Here is a 15,855-nt window from a genome sequence, read left to right as displayed (position 1 = left end):
GAATCGCTTTCTACGTCAAAGTCAAAGACAGGAAAATTTGAGTGTGCCACCTGACAGCGTCCCGAAATTGCTAGATCAGTTTATGAGTTTCCCGACTCTCCGAAGAGCCCAAACCACTTACCTTCGTGATCGGAGGGACTGTTTTCTTCACCGAGCGGTCTTGCAATGATCAGAGCCTTGGTAGCTGTAATCAACCTGGTAACATTGCTTCGCCATTCCTTCACCGCTACCTCAACCTCTTGGCCTTCTACCACTCAGCCTTGTTTTTAAGCTAAGGGTTGAACTTCGACAACATTGCCCTATCACATCAAGACACAACGGCTTCGTAGTGGAGGCTGTCACAGTATATACTGTGCCTGGGGATATGTGGGGCTACTATTCTGGTTGCTCCCTGCTTTAAAGCGGCTTTTTAAACAGAGAAAAAAATTTACTTTTTTAAAATTTAAAAAAGTAATAACATTCCGGCCAGTATTAATAAGCTTTTAATTATATAAGCTACTACTGGCCTAATATAAGCGATTTTTATTAACGATATTAACTAAAGAAATAAAATATAGAAAATATTAGTAAAGTTAATTATTAAATATTAAAGTTTTCCGTTATAAAAGTATTTCTATTAGAGGTTCTAGCTAGGAGGCCGTTACAAATATCCAGGACCTCAGGCTCTAGGCTTTACGTAGGGCAATTTAATTAGTTTGGGAAGCAGTACCTAGGAACTAGCTTCTTTCGCTGGCCCACAGTATGCCCCAAAGACTGCAAAAAGTTATTGAAGTTAAGGGGGTATTGATTCGATATTGATAATGATATAAATACTTACAAATGTGTAGGAAAATAGCTTGTTTGGAAATACTGCAGCTTTGAAGGAAATAGATTAAATGTCTGTATTTTTCCCTATCGGGTAAGTAAGTCACACGCTAACAATAATAAAGGCTGGATAGGTATACACCAAAAGCCTAGCTAACAGATCTGCGAAACCGCGTAACACTTCCAACAAATCAGGTAACAATCCAGTCGATCGTTCCCAGACCCTGGAGGTTTGGGGCTTACAAAACGGGCAGTACAGTTGGAATGACTTCTGTGAGCAAGTGAACTAAGGCAACAATAACATTTTAAACCTTCTTTGTGTTCCCAATATCACGGGATCTGCGTTCTTCATTCCTCAGAGCTTTATTTTTAGCGAGCGCCGAGTAACCGTTGAACCACAACGTCTGAGACATTCACCATTGACTCAAGGAGATTTTGCAAACGGCCGCCGCTGATGATCTTTGAGGCACTATGGAGGCAGTCAGCACAGTGTCATTCATTCCAGAGCGCTCTCATCACAGTATGAGAAAAACTCGGTAACAATCACAATGGTGGTGTGGCTGCATCAATCACACCCAAAACCCGACCCGTCCGTTCCATCCTGGCTGGGAACGGAATCCTCTTCCTGCAGCGAAACGTGCAGAATTCACATGTTTCTCCCGCCTTGCGCGCCTCCTCGGTAGGTTGCTCTTGGCAATCGTGAAAACAAGCATTTTTGTCAAGCAAAAGGTCTCGACTGCTGCGGAAAGGGACACCACCACCAAAAGCAAGGGCAAAACGGTGACGAGAATGTGGAAAACGCGGGGAAGACCAGGGCCTGATCCGATGCTTTGTTGAAGCAGACAACAGTTCGTGAAAGCAATCCCTGCTTCCAGCAAGCCCACTGTGACAATCGCAAGTCCCACTGTCCAGTTTGGCAGTCGGAATCACCCAACGATCAGCCAACTCACCCAATTCACACCGTTTCTGCTCTAGTCCAGCTTGCAAAAGCCAGTAAAGCTGAAGCTGAAGCCCGAAAGCACGCGTTCAATCCGCCGAAGGCGCGCAAGCCATCAAAGTGTCCTGGGACCAATCAGCTACTGCTATCTAATCTAATCAATCTACTATCGAATCTTTGCATCCACATCTCACCCATCATCCCACTTTCTCAGTTTTCATTTGTCACAAATCTCACCACCTCTCACCTCCTCTTCTCTCATCGCCATCGATTCTCTCTTAAACCTCGCAAAATGCACCGATAAATCAGCAACAACATCAACCAATCTCCCGCATGCAGGTACACCACAGTACCCCTCCCCAAACTCACACGTTGCGCGACTGTCAAAAAAATCCGTTGGGGCAGCGCGGGGGAAGACACCTCCACCTCGGAGGAGCTAACCCTCTACAGCCTAACGCCAGTCAAAGCCCCCGCATCACAAGCTTCTGACGCCAAACCTCGGTATCCACTGCTTTTGGGCATGTCGACGGCGACAGCGACAACCCCGATCCGCCCCTTGCCAAAACCAAAAAAAACCTGGAGAAAGTTACATTTTCTCTGCTGGGCAGAAACAGTGATCGGCCTTGTCCAATTTCCGGAGTCTGCAGCACAGTGATTGCAGGCAATGTGTGAAGTAGGGGAGAGAACCCACGTTGCTGGAGAAAGAATTGCCCCTGTTGATCTCCAAACACCACCACACCCACCATCAGTCAAAATCATGCGTTTTGGTGTGTTCGAAACGTACATAGGTAAGATGTCTGTGAGCTTTTGTGAAAACATCAGGGGAAGGAAGTCATTTGCGAGATGGCATGAAGTGATGATGATGATGATGATGTTGAGCGTGAAGGTGTGGGATTATCAACGAAGGATCAAAGTGGCTAAACCGCATCAAGATGCTCTTTGTTCCTGTGATTGTGGTTGGTTGTCGTGGCATCAACCCCTGAACAATGTCAACACACGGGATACCGTCCGTCGGGTGCGGCCCGCGATAATGGATGTTGGCAGCCGTTTGTCGCACGGCTTCCACCGGTCTGTTCATCCGTCTGTCATTCCAGTCCCGTTGGAAGTTTATTTAGACTTCAGCCTCACAAATGCAGACGGTCAAGAGTTGTGTCCACAGTGCCACTAAGGTGTCCGGCTTAACTTCACTCGGATTGTAATTGTAGGTGTAGAATCTCCCTTATTGTGGCCACTTTCTAGCGTACCCGATTGAAACCAAGAAACACGAGGATGACCAAGATGATCCAGGCTGCATAAACCCATACTTTGCCAGCCATGGATGTGCTTAAATGTACATGTACCTTTCCTAATATGATCATCAAGATAAAAAAAGCCACGCCGTAACATGACATACAATGCATTACACATAAACCAATTTCGTCCTCCCTGACCAATGACCTCGACTAGCCTCAAGCCAGTCTCAGCATCATCTCGTTACTCTCTGGCTTCATCTCTGGTTTCCCTCCTCCCTGAACCCTTTTATAAAGCCAAGCCGCAAACTTGACCGAAGGCTCGTCCACCATCCTCGTCACAATATCCGCCACCCAAAATGTCAACGGCAACAAGATCAAATGCGGCACCAAAAACGAAAACTCCAACCCGATCGGCCCAACCTTGGGCAACGGCAACAAATCCCTCCACGCCGCCAGCATGTCCACCTCCCCAGCCTCGACCGGCCTCCCCCATCCAACAACATGATACAGCCGATCCCCAACCGTCGCCAAAATCGGCCCATGCACCAAATAAAACGCGAACGAAATCCTCCCCAAAAACTGGCAAAACCTCCCCTCAAACCACCTCCTCAACCACCCCATCCTCGGCACCGCCGCCACCAGCATATTCGCCGCCCAAAACAGATAAAACCACTTCGGATCAAACACCGCCTGCGGCTTGAGATAACTCAACCAATACCACCCCGGATTCGCCCTCAAATCCTCCACCTTGTTCGTCGCCGACGGCACACCGGCAAGGTACATGCTCACCACAAAAAGATGATAGTAAATAAATGTCTTGTGCCTCTCCAACCTCCTCAGCCAACCAGGAAAATACCCCCCCTCCCTCCTCGCCAACAAGTCCAAATCCGCCTGCAACATCCCCGCGACAAACAACGCCCCGTAATACCCATCCACCACATAAAGGTAATACCCCACCAACACAACCAAACACACCAGTCTCGCCTTAGTCGTCGCCCGGGAGAGCGCCATGCAAGCCATGTAAGTGATCACGCTGCCCCTCATCTCGAGCGGTATCGACCAGGTATGCGTGTTCGCCTTGACCCAGATCCAACCCCCTTCTTTGAACAAGAACGAAAAGTTTTTGAACTCGACATACCAATTCCACAGCTCGTCCCCGAACGTCTCCTTGGGAGGGCAGGCAAAGTTCCAGTACCCAAAAAGATGCCACGAGGTGATGTAAACAAGCGTAGTGGCAATAATAGGCAGATACAACCTAAACCACCTCCGGAAAAACGCCGATGCCAAATTATCCGCCAGCTTGAGATGCTCCCCGCTCTGCATCAACGCCAGCGGCTTGACGGAAAGGACATAACCCGAGATGACATAAAACACGGCCACAGCCATGTGCCCCCCGGTAAAAAAGTTCCTAACGCCATAAAATGTAGACAGCCGAAACTCCCCGTCGAAACCGTAGGCGTTCTCAAAGTAGACTGCAGACTGCAGGCTCTCCGCGCCGTGAGCCCAGAGCTGGTGATGGTGGATGTACACCAGAAAGGCGGCGAACCCGCGCAGACCGTCGAGGTAGGCTGTTGGTCGGAGCTGTCGCGGAGAGCTGTCTGCCGAGGCGGCTTTTGGCCAGAGGATGTGCCGGAGGCCGCGGAGGATGGCTTTGAGGGAGAAGGAAGGGCCGGTTGACTTGACGGCGGAGGAGGAGTCGTTTCCCGTGCCGTCTAGGATGCCTTCGCGGAGGGAGTGCATTTTGAAGGCGGCGACATTGACTGTCTGCCTGCCCGAGAGTGGAAAGTAGGTAAACAAAGATGTCGAGGTTCCGATCTGTCCGCTGTGGGGCGAAAAGGTCTCAGGAGATAAGCGCGGTAAGTGCCAGAGGGAGAGAGGAGGGAAAAGTCGTTTTGTCGTCGTCGACTTTGCGGTTCGGGAACCAGTGAGTGCGTACGACTCCGAGACCACTCAGCTGGAAAATATTCTTCAGGGGAAAAAGAAGAAAATCCACCGAGAGCCAGCGGTCGAACAGAGAGAATCAAGAAAACACTGTGGCACCGTCGGGGTCTTGAAGTTGAAGCGGGATTGGCGGGATCAACACCGGATAAGCCTCCCAGGTTTTCAGATGGCAGCAACAGTTCGTATCAAAACGCACGCTCCCTCTCTCTATCTACACGAAAAAAAGCGGAAAAATCACAAGCAGAAAATGCAAACGCGGGGAACAAACTGATCATGACGAAATAATTAACCATCGCCTGTCGCCCGCCGTATCTGCGTTCCAGCGGAGAGGCCATGGCAAGCTGGAAGCTAGGAAGTACCTGCACTGAGATCTTGATTTCAACGCCCGCCCAGGTAGCCTAGCGAGACAAGGGGGTGCACGGTACACCAGGCAATATCTGGGGTGTGCCTGTCTGCACAGTGCGCCATAGCCCCGGCCGATGACTGGCTGATAGCGCACAGATCAATCCCACACAAGTCTACCAAAAACGGCAACGACCGATCGCGTCGAGCAGGGGTTGGCAGCTTGGTGAGCTTAGCCTGCTTTACAGTGGGGCACCGCTCCCGCAACCGGGCAGGGGATTCGGTTTTTGGAAAACAGCCCCTATCGCGTCTGACAGATCTCACTGGCTGACGGGCGGATGGGACACTCACGAATGCCAACAGCATGATTGGATCAGCAACAGTCGCAGCAGCTTCGCCACGAATCAAGCACTCATCAGAGTAGAATTAAAACCTGCACGAACCTGTAGGAAACAAGAGCGAGAGTGGTGGGGAAGATAGTGAACACAGCTGTCCATGGCCTGCCCCTGGTGCCCTGGGCGTGGACAGTGTCAGAAGAATTTTCTCGGGCCTCCATGATTGGATCTGGGGCCTGGGGACCCCGGCAAGGTGTCGGCGCTAGGTGACCAAAATGGCCGCGTCCATGATGAATTTCCCGCGCGAGTTTGCATCCGGCAGAGGCAGACACCGACTGGTGCCAGTGCTGACAAGATAAGGAACCACTTGGCCGCCGATTGGAGGGGCCTAGACCTCTCTCTTGCTCTCTCTCTCTCTCTCCTACCTGACCTCGTGATACTGCTACTCGTGTATCCTCCTCTTCTCTCTTCCACTTTTTCCTTCGTCTCGAGACCTCACCTCCTGCTCGTCTCGTCTTGTCTCGTCACACTCGCTTTTTTGCTCGAGAGATACATCCCAGTGGGGACTGGGGTCAGGCGTTGTCGCCCAACGGCACTTTTCCAGACTACGGCACACCGACTCGTCAGCCAGCTCACGACTCCAAGTACTGTTGTCTGGCCGCGCTCGCTATTTTCCCACGTCATACCACCGGGAAACCACGATTCATTCACGGAATTGACGAGTAGCTTCACTTTCGCTTGAACAAATATCGGGTCGCCCAGCATGATGTCCAAACTTGGTTCCCCATTGGGGTCGCCAACCTTGGCCGCCACCACAGCTCAGTTCCGCAACCGCCTACCAACACAGTTCCGCCGTTGCCTCCCAATATACGTTGCCGCCATCATCCTCATCTTCTTCACCTTTAACCTGAACCTTTTCCACTCGCGTGTTCGCGAAGTCACCTCGAACGCCGCCGCCCTCGCCCGTCCACCGGTCCCGGTGGTGGCTGCGCCAGCTGTGCCCATCACGCCAGTAGGACCAGCTCAGACCCCCAAGGCCGTCCGCACCGAGTTCCCCAGAAAGATTTGGCAGACATGGAAGGTCAACCCTCTTAGATTCGAGGAGCGTGACATCAATACCGCCCGCTCATGGGTTGGCAAGAACCCCGATTACCGATACGAGGTGTTGACCGACGACAATGACATGAAGTACGTCGAGTGGCACTTTGGCCCCGAGGGCTTCAACCGCCCCGACATTGTCAACTTTTACCGCGACGTCAAGGCTGCCATTGTCAAGGCCGATCTCCTCCGCTACATCGTCATGTATGCCGAGGGTGGTCTGTACGCCGATATCGATGTCGAGGCCTTGAAGCCTCTCTCCAAGTTCATCCCCGATCGTTACAACGTCAAGGATATCGATATGGTTATTGGCGTCGAGATTGATGAGCCTGACTGGAAGGATCACCCCATTCTTGGTCCCAAGTCGCGTTCTTTCTGCCAGTGGACCTTCATGTGCAAGCCCCAGCTGCCCGTCATGATGAGACTCATTGAGCAGATCATGACATGGCTCAATGGTGTTGCCAAGGAGCAGAACGTCCCTCTTGCCGACGTCAAGCTCGATTTCGACCAGATCATCAGCGGTACTGGTCCATCTGCCTTCACCACCGCCATTCTCGCCGAGATGGATCTTCACAAGGAGGACCCCAACATCAAGGTCGACTGGGATCTCTTTCACGACCTCCAGGAATCCAAGCTCGTGAGCCGCACCCTCGTCCTCACCGTCGAGGCTTTCGCTGCCGGCCAAGGCCACTCGGATTCAGGCAACCACGACGCCCGAGCTGCTCTCGTCAGACACCACTACCACGCTTCCAACTGGCCCAGCAGACATCCCCGCTACAGCCACCCTGCCTATGGTGAGGTTGAGAAGTGCAACTGGAACGATGAGTGCGTCAAGACCTGGGACAAGAACGTCGAGGCCTTTGCCAAGATGACCGAGGAGGAGCAGAGGAAGATTGTCGCGCAGAAGGAGCAAGAAAGGAAGGAGGCCGCCGAGAAGGCCAAGGCTGAAGAGGAGAAGAGAAAGAAGGACCGTGAGGAGGCCGAGAAGAGGAAGAAGGAGGAGGAGGAAAAGAAGAGGAAAGAAGCCGAAGCGAAAAAGGCCGAAGCCCAAGAGGCCAAGCGCAAGGAGGAAGAGGAGAAGAGAAAGGAGGAGGAAAAGAAGGGGTGGCTGCATTTTTCATGAGCATTTTTCTTCTGCGAACAGCATCATCATGAGCCGGAGAGTGTTTGCTTCAAGAGGCGAAGGAATTCCGGGGAATAACAACTAATGACGAGACGGCGTCCTCGCTACACTTTGCTCGACGGCAGTGACACCACATGGCCGAGCCGAGCTGGGAAAGGTACGGACGACGACAACGAGAGACGAAAAGAATACGAGCCCGGTGTATATGTCTCTGCCTTTACTGTAATATCAATTTGGGTGGGGCGCTTCGGGTATGGGATGTTTGGATGGGAACTGACCTTGTACATAACTGCTCTTTCGCGTCAAGTGCGGGTACCTACTTGATCGAAGAGCATGTCCGCGCTGGTGTATTTGGGGCGCCTTGGTCGCCGGCAAGACATTATTACGATACATTAATAGAAAAAATCCATAAACGGTCGCAGTTCGCTTGTTGATGGGATGACAGTTGCTGTCTGTGGGTTGATGGTGAGATGTGGCCAAGAGCAAGAATGTGTGAGGTCTCGATAAGAAACGGGCGGCATCACATGATGCCGAGCCACAGTAAGGGAGGCTCTAGAGCGCCTTTTCCCGTGTTCGTGACAGTTCGGACACCTGCTGCCGTCCATCAAACTCAGCTTTGACACCAAGTGACGTCTGCTGCCAAGAGCGGCCCCCACCTCGAGACATCAACGACGATGGCACCCCCACGACGGGATGGAACAAAACGACAGCAAAACCACGTGGAATGATGGATGCACACACACACACACACACACACACACACACGGACAAGAGGATTGTTCAACACGTGGGACTACAGATAACCAACACGGGAGCCAGCATTATCACGTCCCAAAACCCAGTCCTGTGCAATGTCCTCTTGGTTTGACTGCCCGAGACGAGTCTGAGAAACTCAGTTTGGATGATCACGATTGTCCTTGACAACCTGGATGAATTTTACCCAAACCACCCAAGATCGTCCTTTCGTCTGATATCTCCACAAGTCAACACGGCATTGTTGTATCGGCTTCTGCTGGAAATGCCATGCGCCGAGCCTTGCCGCACAAGCAACACGGCAGAACCTCAAACATCACCCAAAAACTACCAGCCAATTCCTGTCGCAAACAACAGTATGATCGCCGAGGGGCTCAACATCAACCACTATTTTGCCGGCTCCTTTGGTGATCACCTCATCACCGGCACCATCATGTGCATCCCTATAAGAAGTCTTCTTCGCCAACCCAGGAGTTGTTTCCTTTTCCTGATCTCCCTATCCACTCTTTTCTGACCGACCGGTTCGATCACGCTCTTTTTTTCACGGCGAGACCGTTAATTATCAATTTAATACCTTTGACACCGCTAGTCGGCTTCGCTTCCATCTTTCACCATGCAAACCAAGACCCTCCTCCTCGCCATCCTGGCCTCTGTTGCCTCTGCCCGTTTCGGACAGGAAGGCCTCGTCCAAAGCGTCATCCAAGCTCTCGGCGCTTTCGGTCCCCCAGGCGCAGCTGGTACCCTCGCCGGCCAGACCCCCAGCGTGCTCCTTGCTGGCGCCAGTGCTTGTGCCAAGGTCCGTTACCTCTCTTTCACCTCATTTCTCCCTCCTGCTAACATTTCCCCTAGCTCGAACTGGCCGACGAGATTGTTGCCACCCTAGGCAACGACCCCCAGGTCATCGCCGGTGCCGCCGCCCTGGTTGCCGCGGAGAAGAACTTCAACCCTTTCGCTGTTGACATCCCCACCATCTGCAGCAATGCTGCTTTGCCGGCTACTCCTGAGTTGAGGGGAATCATTCCCTTGGTTGATCCTGCCGTGGAGGGGGCTGATATTCAGAATGCCAACTCGGCAGCGAGCTTGCAGGCTCCGTTGGCGGATGCGGGGTTGAGTGTGGCTGATATTTCGAGGGCGGCTGGGTTTGAGAATTTTGAGGAGCAGGCTTAGGCTTAAGGAGCGAAGCTCTAGCGGTGGCGTGTGTTGTGGACTGGAGGGAGGGGGAGGGGAAGGGTGGGATCGTACATGGTGGGATATCCTCACAGCTAACGAGAGAATAACGATGGGTAGTGCAATACATCAGCCGGGTCATCTGATCATCTTCACTATTCCCCCTTAAACAACAAGTACTAAGCGCATGGCATGGCAAACGTGCTTACCAGCCGGCACGCACCTGCGCACCACTCCCCCGGTTGCCCCCCAACAACACAACACGCCCCTTCTAGCAACTTAAGCTGTACCTATTCTAATTTGGGATTTGCAATAAACACGTCTCCCCTTGACCAACCAAACAGCCAACCATGACATTCAGCAGAGTCCCACCCCAAAAACCACAGCACTCTAGATTTCTGAAACGAGAACACAAATCCAACTACCTTATGGAATCTCCAATTTCCAAACCAGCTCCGCCCTGCTTCCCCCCTGCCTGTCACCCTCTCATCAGTGACCAATCAGACCTAAACCTCCCAAGTCAGACCTTTGGCTCCTTAAACCTAACACGAAAAGCATTACCAACATCTCGTACCTGCTTCCAGCAAGGCGGCCTCCCAGGCCCGCCACACATCGGCTCCGGCTCACGCTTCTCTTTCCAGCAAGGCGGTCCGCCCGGCTTGGTGCAGCGAGTTTCCAGTTCCGGGACAGGGCTGCGTTTCTCCCAGCAGGGAGCGCCCTCCACGGCTGGTACCGGGGCTCAACCTCGGGGACTACTGGCTCATGTTTCTAGCAGGGTGGACCGCCGGCCTTGGTGCACCTTGCTGCGAGGTCGGTCAACGGGGCGGGGAGGGCGAGGGTGGAGGTTGTGAGGGTGAGGAGGGTGTGGAGGGGGGTGGTGAGGTGCATTTTTGTTTGCGAGATTGGCTGGAGGCTGGAAGGTGGGTATGTGGGAGATGGGTCGTGAGATGAGGGATACTTTTGTGACTTGACACTTGGGGTGGCTGTTGAATACTGGTTTGAAGTGCTTGGAAACTCATGATCATACTATGCTCTTCGTCGTTTGGCTTACTCAGGTTCGGAGGGCTTAATCCTTTGAGAGGTGTGTGGCGTTTGGTGGCTGCTGTTTCAAGGTCTGATACGTGATCAGAATACCTACATCATGTTTTCACGAAGTTCGAGAAGCAGTCCAATGATATTAGTTGAAGCTAGTTGGCAACGACTGTGTGTCATCACCGGCAACATTCGTGTGATAGCGCTACTTCATTGATAGCTTGCTGAGTGGCGCGTGTGAGGCGTACTCCATGTAACGTTTCTGTAGCTAGTCGTGTAAAGTTCTAAATTATTGGGCCAGTAAGATTACTACAAACAGTTTCGGTGTGCCAAAAGGTGTTGTTGAAATTAATGAGGCTTCAAAAGACCAAGACTGGGGTTATCTGCAGGCGGCTGACAGAGCTGGTTACCAATCTGGGCACCCTTATTGTGGGAACACCCTCATGAAGATGTAACTGAAATTGCTGCCGATAGCAACATGAAACAAACAGCACTATCCAATGCAGGGCATACCTTCTCCTCGTAAACCATCAACCGCCATCCAATCCACAATTCCCACCATCCCTTCAAAAAATTTAACTCAACGCATTCCCAATGTGCTGCCCACTCCCCATCGGCGCCCCAGCCGGAGTATAAACCTTGATGCCCGTTCTCTTCTCCTCGTCAATCTCGGCCTGTCTCTTGGCCTCTGTCGCTTTCACCATCGGGCTCTGGAATTTGGCCATGAACTTGGCCAGTTTTGAGGGCGGCTTGGGGACATAGTTCGGGTCTGGCTCCCCCACTTTCTCATAGTAGAGGTACCGAGTCGGTGCCTGTGGTTGCTTTCCCGTTGTGGTGGCCTCGCTGTCGGGGACTACCGTCGAGGCGGTGGCGAGGGATTCATTGGAGGCTTTGGTGGTGAGAGTCTTTTGTTGGCCTGCCTCTTGAGGCTGGGAGGAGGAGGAAGCCATGCTGTGGTGGATGATGTCTTCTGATCTTATTCTTCTGATATTGCGGAGTGGCACGATCTTCTTTCCGCGGCGTCTGGGCTTCGTCAAAGTTAACGTGGATGTCATTGCCTGTGGTTGCGTAAATGGAGAGGTGAAGACAGGGCGCCAGGGTGATGGGTGGTTGTGCATTTATATCCGAGACCTGGTCCCGCCTTTTGGGCCGTCGTACCTGACAATTCACTTAAAATCGTTCGTCAGCGTTGCATTTGGCATCTCTTCACAGCCAACTCCACGGTCTAGTGATATCGGAATGCACTTATTGTTTGCACAGCCACACTTGGCACAGGCGAGAACAACGGTTTGTTGCCTTGCCATTGTGTGAATATATGTGCCCAAGAGCCCAAAGGATCAGCATAGCCACAAAAGCCATGGCATGATATGCCTTGAGTGCGCATCTTGTGCGTTCGTGACACTAGCGCCACGGTACCTTGGTGACCATCGAGGATAGATACCCACCTGCCCATCCACATGTATCAGATTAATGCCTCCCGGCAAAGTCCACACTGTCGCTCTTACCTTATCTATCAAGGTACCGTCCCAAGTCCCTAAGGGGTAGTAGGATCCAGACACCTTACTGATCATGTCCAGTCTCTTGCTTGAACAGCCCGGCCGTATCGTACCACCTACATGCTTCATATTCAACATGTGCATAATAGTAATGCCAAGAATACGTGATATCAACGTAATAAGGGATTGGGTGCCTTATTGCCTGAACTTGGCTGAGCCAATTTTGGGCATTCTTGGATCTTTGTTCACCTTTGAGATCAACTACTGTAGCTCTAGAGGAATTGATGGAATTGAAGATGCCGCCAAACTCTAGCTTACGCCAGTAGCTGGTTGCCCGTTCGATTGACCCTCTAATTACAAAGGTGCCTACACACAGAGTACCTAGGTAAAGAGCTACATCTTGAGGGATATGGCAGGATATTATGTAACGACTTTAAGCCTGGTTTTGGTTTTGCGAAGGTGTCGTACAGGACTTGTGGACCCATGCCACGATGGTTGAGAACCGCATCTTGAACCCACTACTGCCCTCTTGGTTGTCTTCTCTGGCTTTCTGTAGAATGTTTCGAATCCGCCGCCTGTACCAATCCCGTTTCTCAGGCGGCGCACTTTGAAGCATACAATAAGAAAATATGCGGTTTTCTAGCGCCCGTCTCGTCAACCATTTAGGACAGCCTCCAAGTCTCAAGGTTCAATGGTAAACGGAAGAGCTGCTTGGCAACTGAACTGTCGAAGGCGGATTGCCACATCTCGGATTTTAACCTCGGCTGTCCGTCGTCAAGGGCCCATATGATCTCGCGGAGCTGTTCCTCCCACTTGGTTTGCACCTGAAACGACCGAGGAGAGTTATAATCCTCCACGTTCCAGATAAGACCCAGACTACCCCTCGGCTTAAGCACACGACAGATCTCACTAAGGCTCTGAACGCTGGCGAACCTAGTCTACCCTATCAGCAAGCTAAGTTATACAAAAGGTCAGAGAGGTGTCACTGGGAAATGTATACATACCAATGAAAGGCCTAATTTACACGCGTAGCATAACATCACCATTAGTTAGTGGCAATACGAGAGGATAACTGCGAGACCAAAAGGAATCAAGTACGAAGTGTTGTGCTACCTGAGCAGCCAATACGCAGTCGACGGATTCATCCGGCAGTGGAATGTGCTGGGCTAACCCGTCCATCACGGTAACATTCTGTAGTCGCTTCTGAGCAAGGAAGTCCCTCATCTGTCCGTGTGGCTCGAGAGCAATGATGCGGAATTTGGGAGACCACGCAGCCAGATCTTCCGTCAACTTCCCGGTCCCTGCACCGAGCTCAAGGATGCAGACCTCACCATCAGCAATACTTAGAGAGGGTAGGAGACGATGGATGGCTTGGGTGGGGTAGGACAGGCGGTATTTGTCGTACAAGGCCAGCTTGCCTTAGCGATCGGGGAATAGTGGGTGGAATCTGCCATGTTATCGCTTTGAACTCTGGTTCTAATCACAGGGGTCGGTTGCCGCCGCTGTTGGGTGCAAAGTAAGGTAGGTAGATACTGGTTTCAAATATTCAGGAGGATACACTACCAGGGGTGGTTTGGCAGTTCGGCTGACCCATCACGGACGCCCGTGCAACCGAGGGAAGTGAAATGCAGGGAACCTGGAAGTGAAGTGCAAGAATTCAGAAGGTGTAACAACCACAATGATAAGCCTTGGAACTATTTGCCAACTGGATCTGCATTGCACATAGGTTGGATGACCAGGAAATGGACCACATGTGGATCTGGTCCACCACCACCACACCAGCCACACAACCTTGTTGAGATTACCCCTGAATGCTCACACTGGCCACAACAAGACTAATATTGGGTCAATTTCTATGGGCGTTATACCAAAACGAAGCTCAATCACTGTCAGAGTCAGACATTGCATCTGCTTCTCGCTTGCACCTGGTTTGAACCCGATGACGTGCGCTGCGCCGCACAGGCTGGGCTGGCTCTGGCTGCTCCACATCCTCCTTGGCTACCACTTCTTCCTCCACCACCCTCCCTTCAATGCGGGGCTCTTCCAGTTTACAGAGCCTTATAAACTTGGAATTCGAGTCTTCTCTATTCAACTTGCGCCTTTTTCTTGCTTTCTGGGCCTTCTGGGCGTTCTATTGGTGCCTTACCGCATTAGTTTTGTAGATGGATGCCTCAGATCTTAGTGTGAGTATAAAACTAGTGAGAGTCCTTACCGTAAGCCGTTTTCCGGCCGGTATATGGTTCTTAAGTAGGTCCCTAACCTTCTTGGCCACCTAGGAATCCCCCACGGAATAGAAAGTAGGTATTTTTAAAGAGAGATTTAACAGCACTATAGGGACTACTACCTAGCTTAAAAAGAGCGGTTTACGCCTACGTATAGGTTATAATCCTGTCCCACGCTAACCGCTAGTAATATTTTCTTTCCTAAAGCCCTACTTACAGGTAAAGTTATATAGCCTAATTAAGTCGACCTTACTGTTAAGCGTATAGTTAGTAAGAGCGTCGTTAATAACTATAACCCTTTTATATACTTGTTTTATATTAAAAATGTAATTAGTATTAAAGAGTTAAAGGACGTAAGAGTAATAGAAAGGTAGGAAAAGAAAGTAAATATTACTTTTATAGTACCGGATTATAAAATTATCAATAATATATAAGTTATAATTATTATCAATAAAAAATAAAGTTCTAATAAATTTTAAGTTTAATCCTTAATATAAAAACCTTTATAAGTAAATTAATAGTTAAGTGTTGAAATAGGTGCTATTGAGGCTTGTAAATATAGGCTCAAATAGCTATCGGCGCAGTACACTGAGAGCGAAGAAGACTTTGACTGCAGCATTCGACAGTTGCCGTGGCACTGAAGGAAGGAGGATTACAGGGGCGGTGCCCTGTAATATATAGAAGAGAATCACTGTAACATAGGCTTGTGAGGCACTGATGAGTGTGGTGAACCAGTATATTGATTGAACCTTATAGACTAAAAAATACCACAGTGGATAGGGTGTGAGGCAGAGGTCTTATAGGCCATCGGCCTCTTACTTGCTTCTTGAGGGTGACTCCGTTCCCGGGCTTGAACGCGCGTTTCCCGGGCCCGAACGCCCGCTAAGTGCGCTATGCAAATATAAGTTAGGGGCCACGTTACAGGCCACGTTGCCGCTACCGTTTGACCACTGCAGGGCACCGGCCTTAGCGCTCAGCTTCCCGGGACCTCGGATTGCTTCCGGAGGCCGAGCCTCCGCTCCGGTAACCGCAGTCCCTAAACACTGCTGATTCAAGCCATCGTTTTGACTCTGAGGCCCTGTAATATACAGGGCTCAGATACACTGTAAAATCCACAAACAAAAGCTATATTTTAACAATATATATAGAGTTTTTATTCTACTTTGAAAACCTAATAATTAAACCGTGTTTTGTTTAACCTTTTATTATATTTATTTTATTATAGTTATATTTATACTTAAGCTTAATCTAGTGTATGATAAAATATAAAATAAAAAACTTATTAATATTTCCGGAAAAACTTTATTAATTTTAACGTAATTAATTTTTTTAAACTTTATTTTAATATTAAAATAATAATCAATAAAGTAAAA

At 50.4% G+C, this 15,855-nt stretch overlaps 7 protein-coding genes across 7 annotated transcripts; 4 read left to right on the top strand and 3 right to left on the bottom strand.

Moving 5' to 3' along the window:
- Positions 1–3,189: 3,189 nt before the first annotated feature.
- Positions 3,190–4,713, bottom strand: QC764_606320 (uncharacterized protein; the record flags this gene model as incomplete). The annotated part of the gene is made up of 1 exon (XM_062949134.1): positions 3,190–4,713. One exon carries the CDS (start codon positions 4,711–4,713, stop codon positions 3,190–3,192), a length of 1,524 nt encoding a protein of 507 aa, XP_062797787.1.
- A 679-nt stretch (positions 4,714–5,392) lies between these two features.
- QC764_0095770 (uncharacterized protein) lies at positions 5,393–6,333 on the top strand (the record flags this gene model as incomplete). Its single annotated transcript, XM_062940988.1, has 2 exons — positions 5,393–5,857; positions 5,952–6,333. The coding sequence occupies exons 1-2, from the start codon at positions 5,811–5,813 to the stop codon at positions 6,331–6,333; spliced, it is 429 nt and encodes a 142-aa protein (XP_062797786.1). The 5' UTR covers positions 5,393–5,810.
- Positions 6,334–6,354: 21 nt separating this feature from the next.
- Positions 6,355–7,812, top strand: QC764_0095760 (uncharacterized protein; the record flags this gene model as incomplete). The annotated part of the gene is made up of 1 exon (XM_062940987.1): positions 6,355–7,812. One exon carries the CDS (start codon positions 6,355–6,357, stop codon positions 7,810–7,812), a length of 1,458 nt encoding a protein of 485 aa, XP_062797785.1.
- A 749-nt stretch (positions 7,813–8,561) lies between these two features.
- On the top strand, positions 8,562–9,732 carry QC764_606290 (uncharacterized protein; the record flags this gene model as incomplete). The annotated part of the gene is made up of 2 exons (XM_062949133.1): positions 8,562–9,361; positions 9,415–9,732. The coding sequence occupies exons 1-2, from the start codon at positions 9,179–9,181 to the stop codon at positions 9,730–9,732; spliced, it is 501 nt and encodes a 166-aa protein (XP_062797784.1). The 5' UTR covers positions 8,562–9,178.
- Positions 9,733–10,082: 350 nt separating this feature from the next.
- On the top strand, positions 10,083–10,789 carry QC764_606285 (uncharacterized protein; the record flags this gene model as incomplete). The annotated part of the gene is given in 2 exon segments (XM_062949132.1): positions 10,083–10,496; positions 10,508–10,789. The coding sequence occupies 2 exon segments, from the start codon at positions 10,083–10,085 to the stop codon at positions 10,676–10,678; spliced, it is 585 nt and encodes a 194-aa protein (XP_062797783.1). The 3' UTR covers positions 10,679–10,789.
- A 550-nt stretch (positions 10,790–11,339) lies between these two features.
- Positions 11,340–11,819, bottom strand: QC764_606280 (uncharacterized protein; the record flags this gene model as incomplete). Its single annotated transcript, XM_062949131.1, has 1 exon — positions 11,340–11,819. One exon carries the CDS (start codon positions 11,817–11,819, stop codon positions 11,340–11,342), a length of 480 nt encoding a protein of 159 aa, XP_062797782.1.
- A 726-nt stretch (positions 11,820–12,545) lies between these two features.
- QC764_606275 (uncharacterized protein) lies at positions 12,546–13,714 on the bottom strand (the record flags this gene model as incomplete). The annotated part of the gene is made up of 4 exons (XM_062949130.1): positions 12,546–13,193; positions 13,265–13,275; positions 13,359–13,561; positions 13,666–13,714. 4 exons carry the CDS (start codon positions 13,712–13,714, stop codon positions 12,923–12,925), a joined length of 534 nt encoding a protein of 177 aa, XP_062797781.1. The 3' UTR covers positions 12,546–12,922.
- Between the last annotated feature and the right edge of the window lie 2,141 nt (positions 13,715–15,855).

Source organism: Podospora pseudoanserina, chromosome 6, assembly GCF_035222485.1.
Source record: "Podospora pseudoanserina strain CBS 124.78 chromosome 6, whole genome shotgun sequence".
In the NCBI taxonomy this organism is placed as follows: Eukaryota; Fungi; Ascomycota; class Sordariomycetes; order Sordariales; family Podosporaceae; genus Podospora; species Podospora pseudoanserina.
This window is presented reverse-complemented; position numbering and strand designations above follow the sequence as displayed.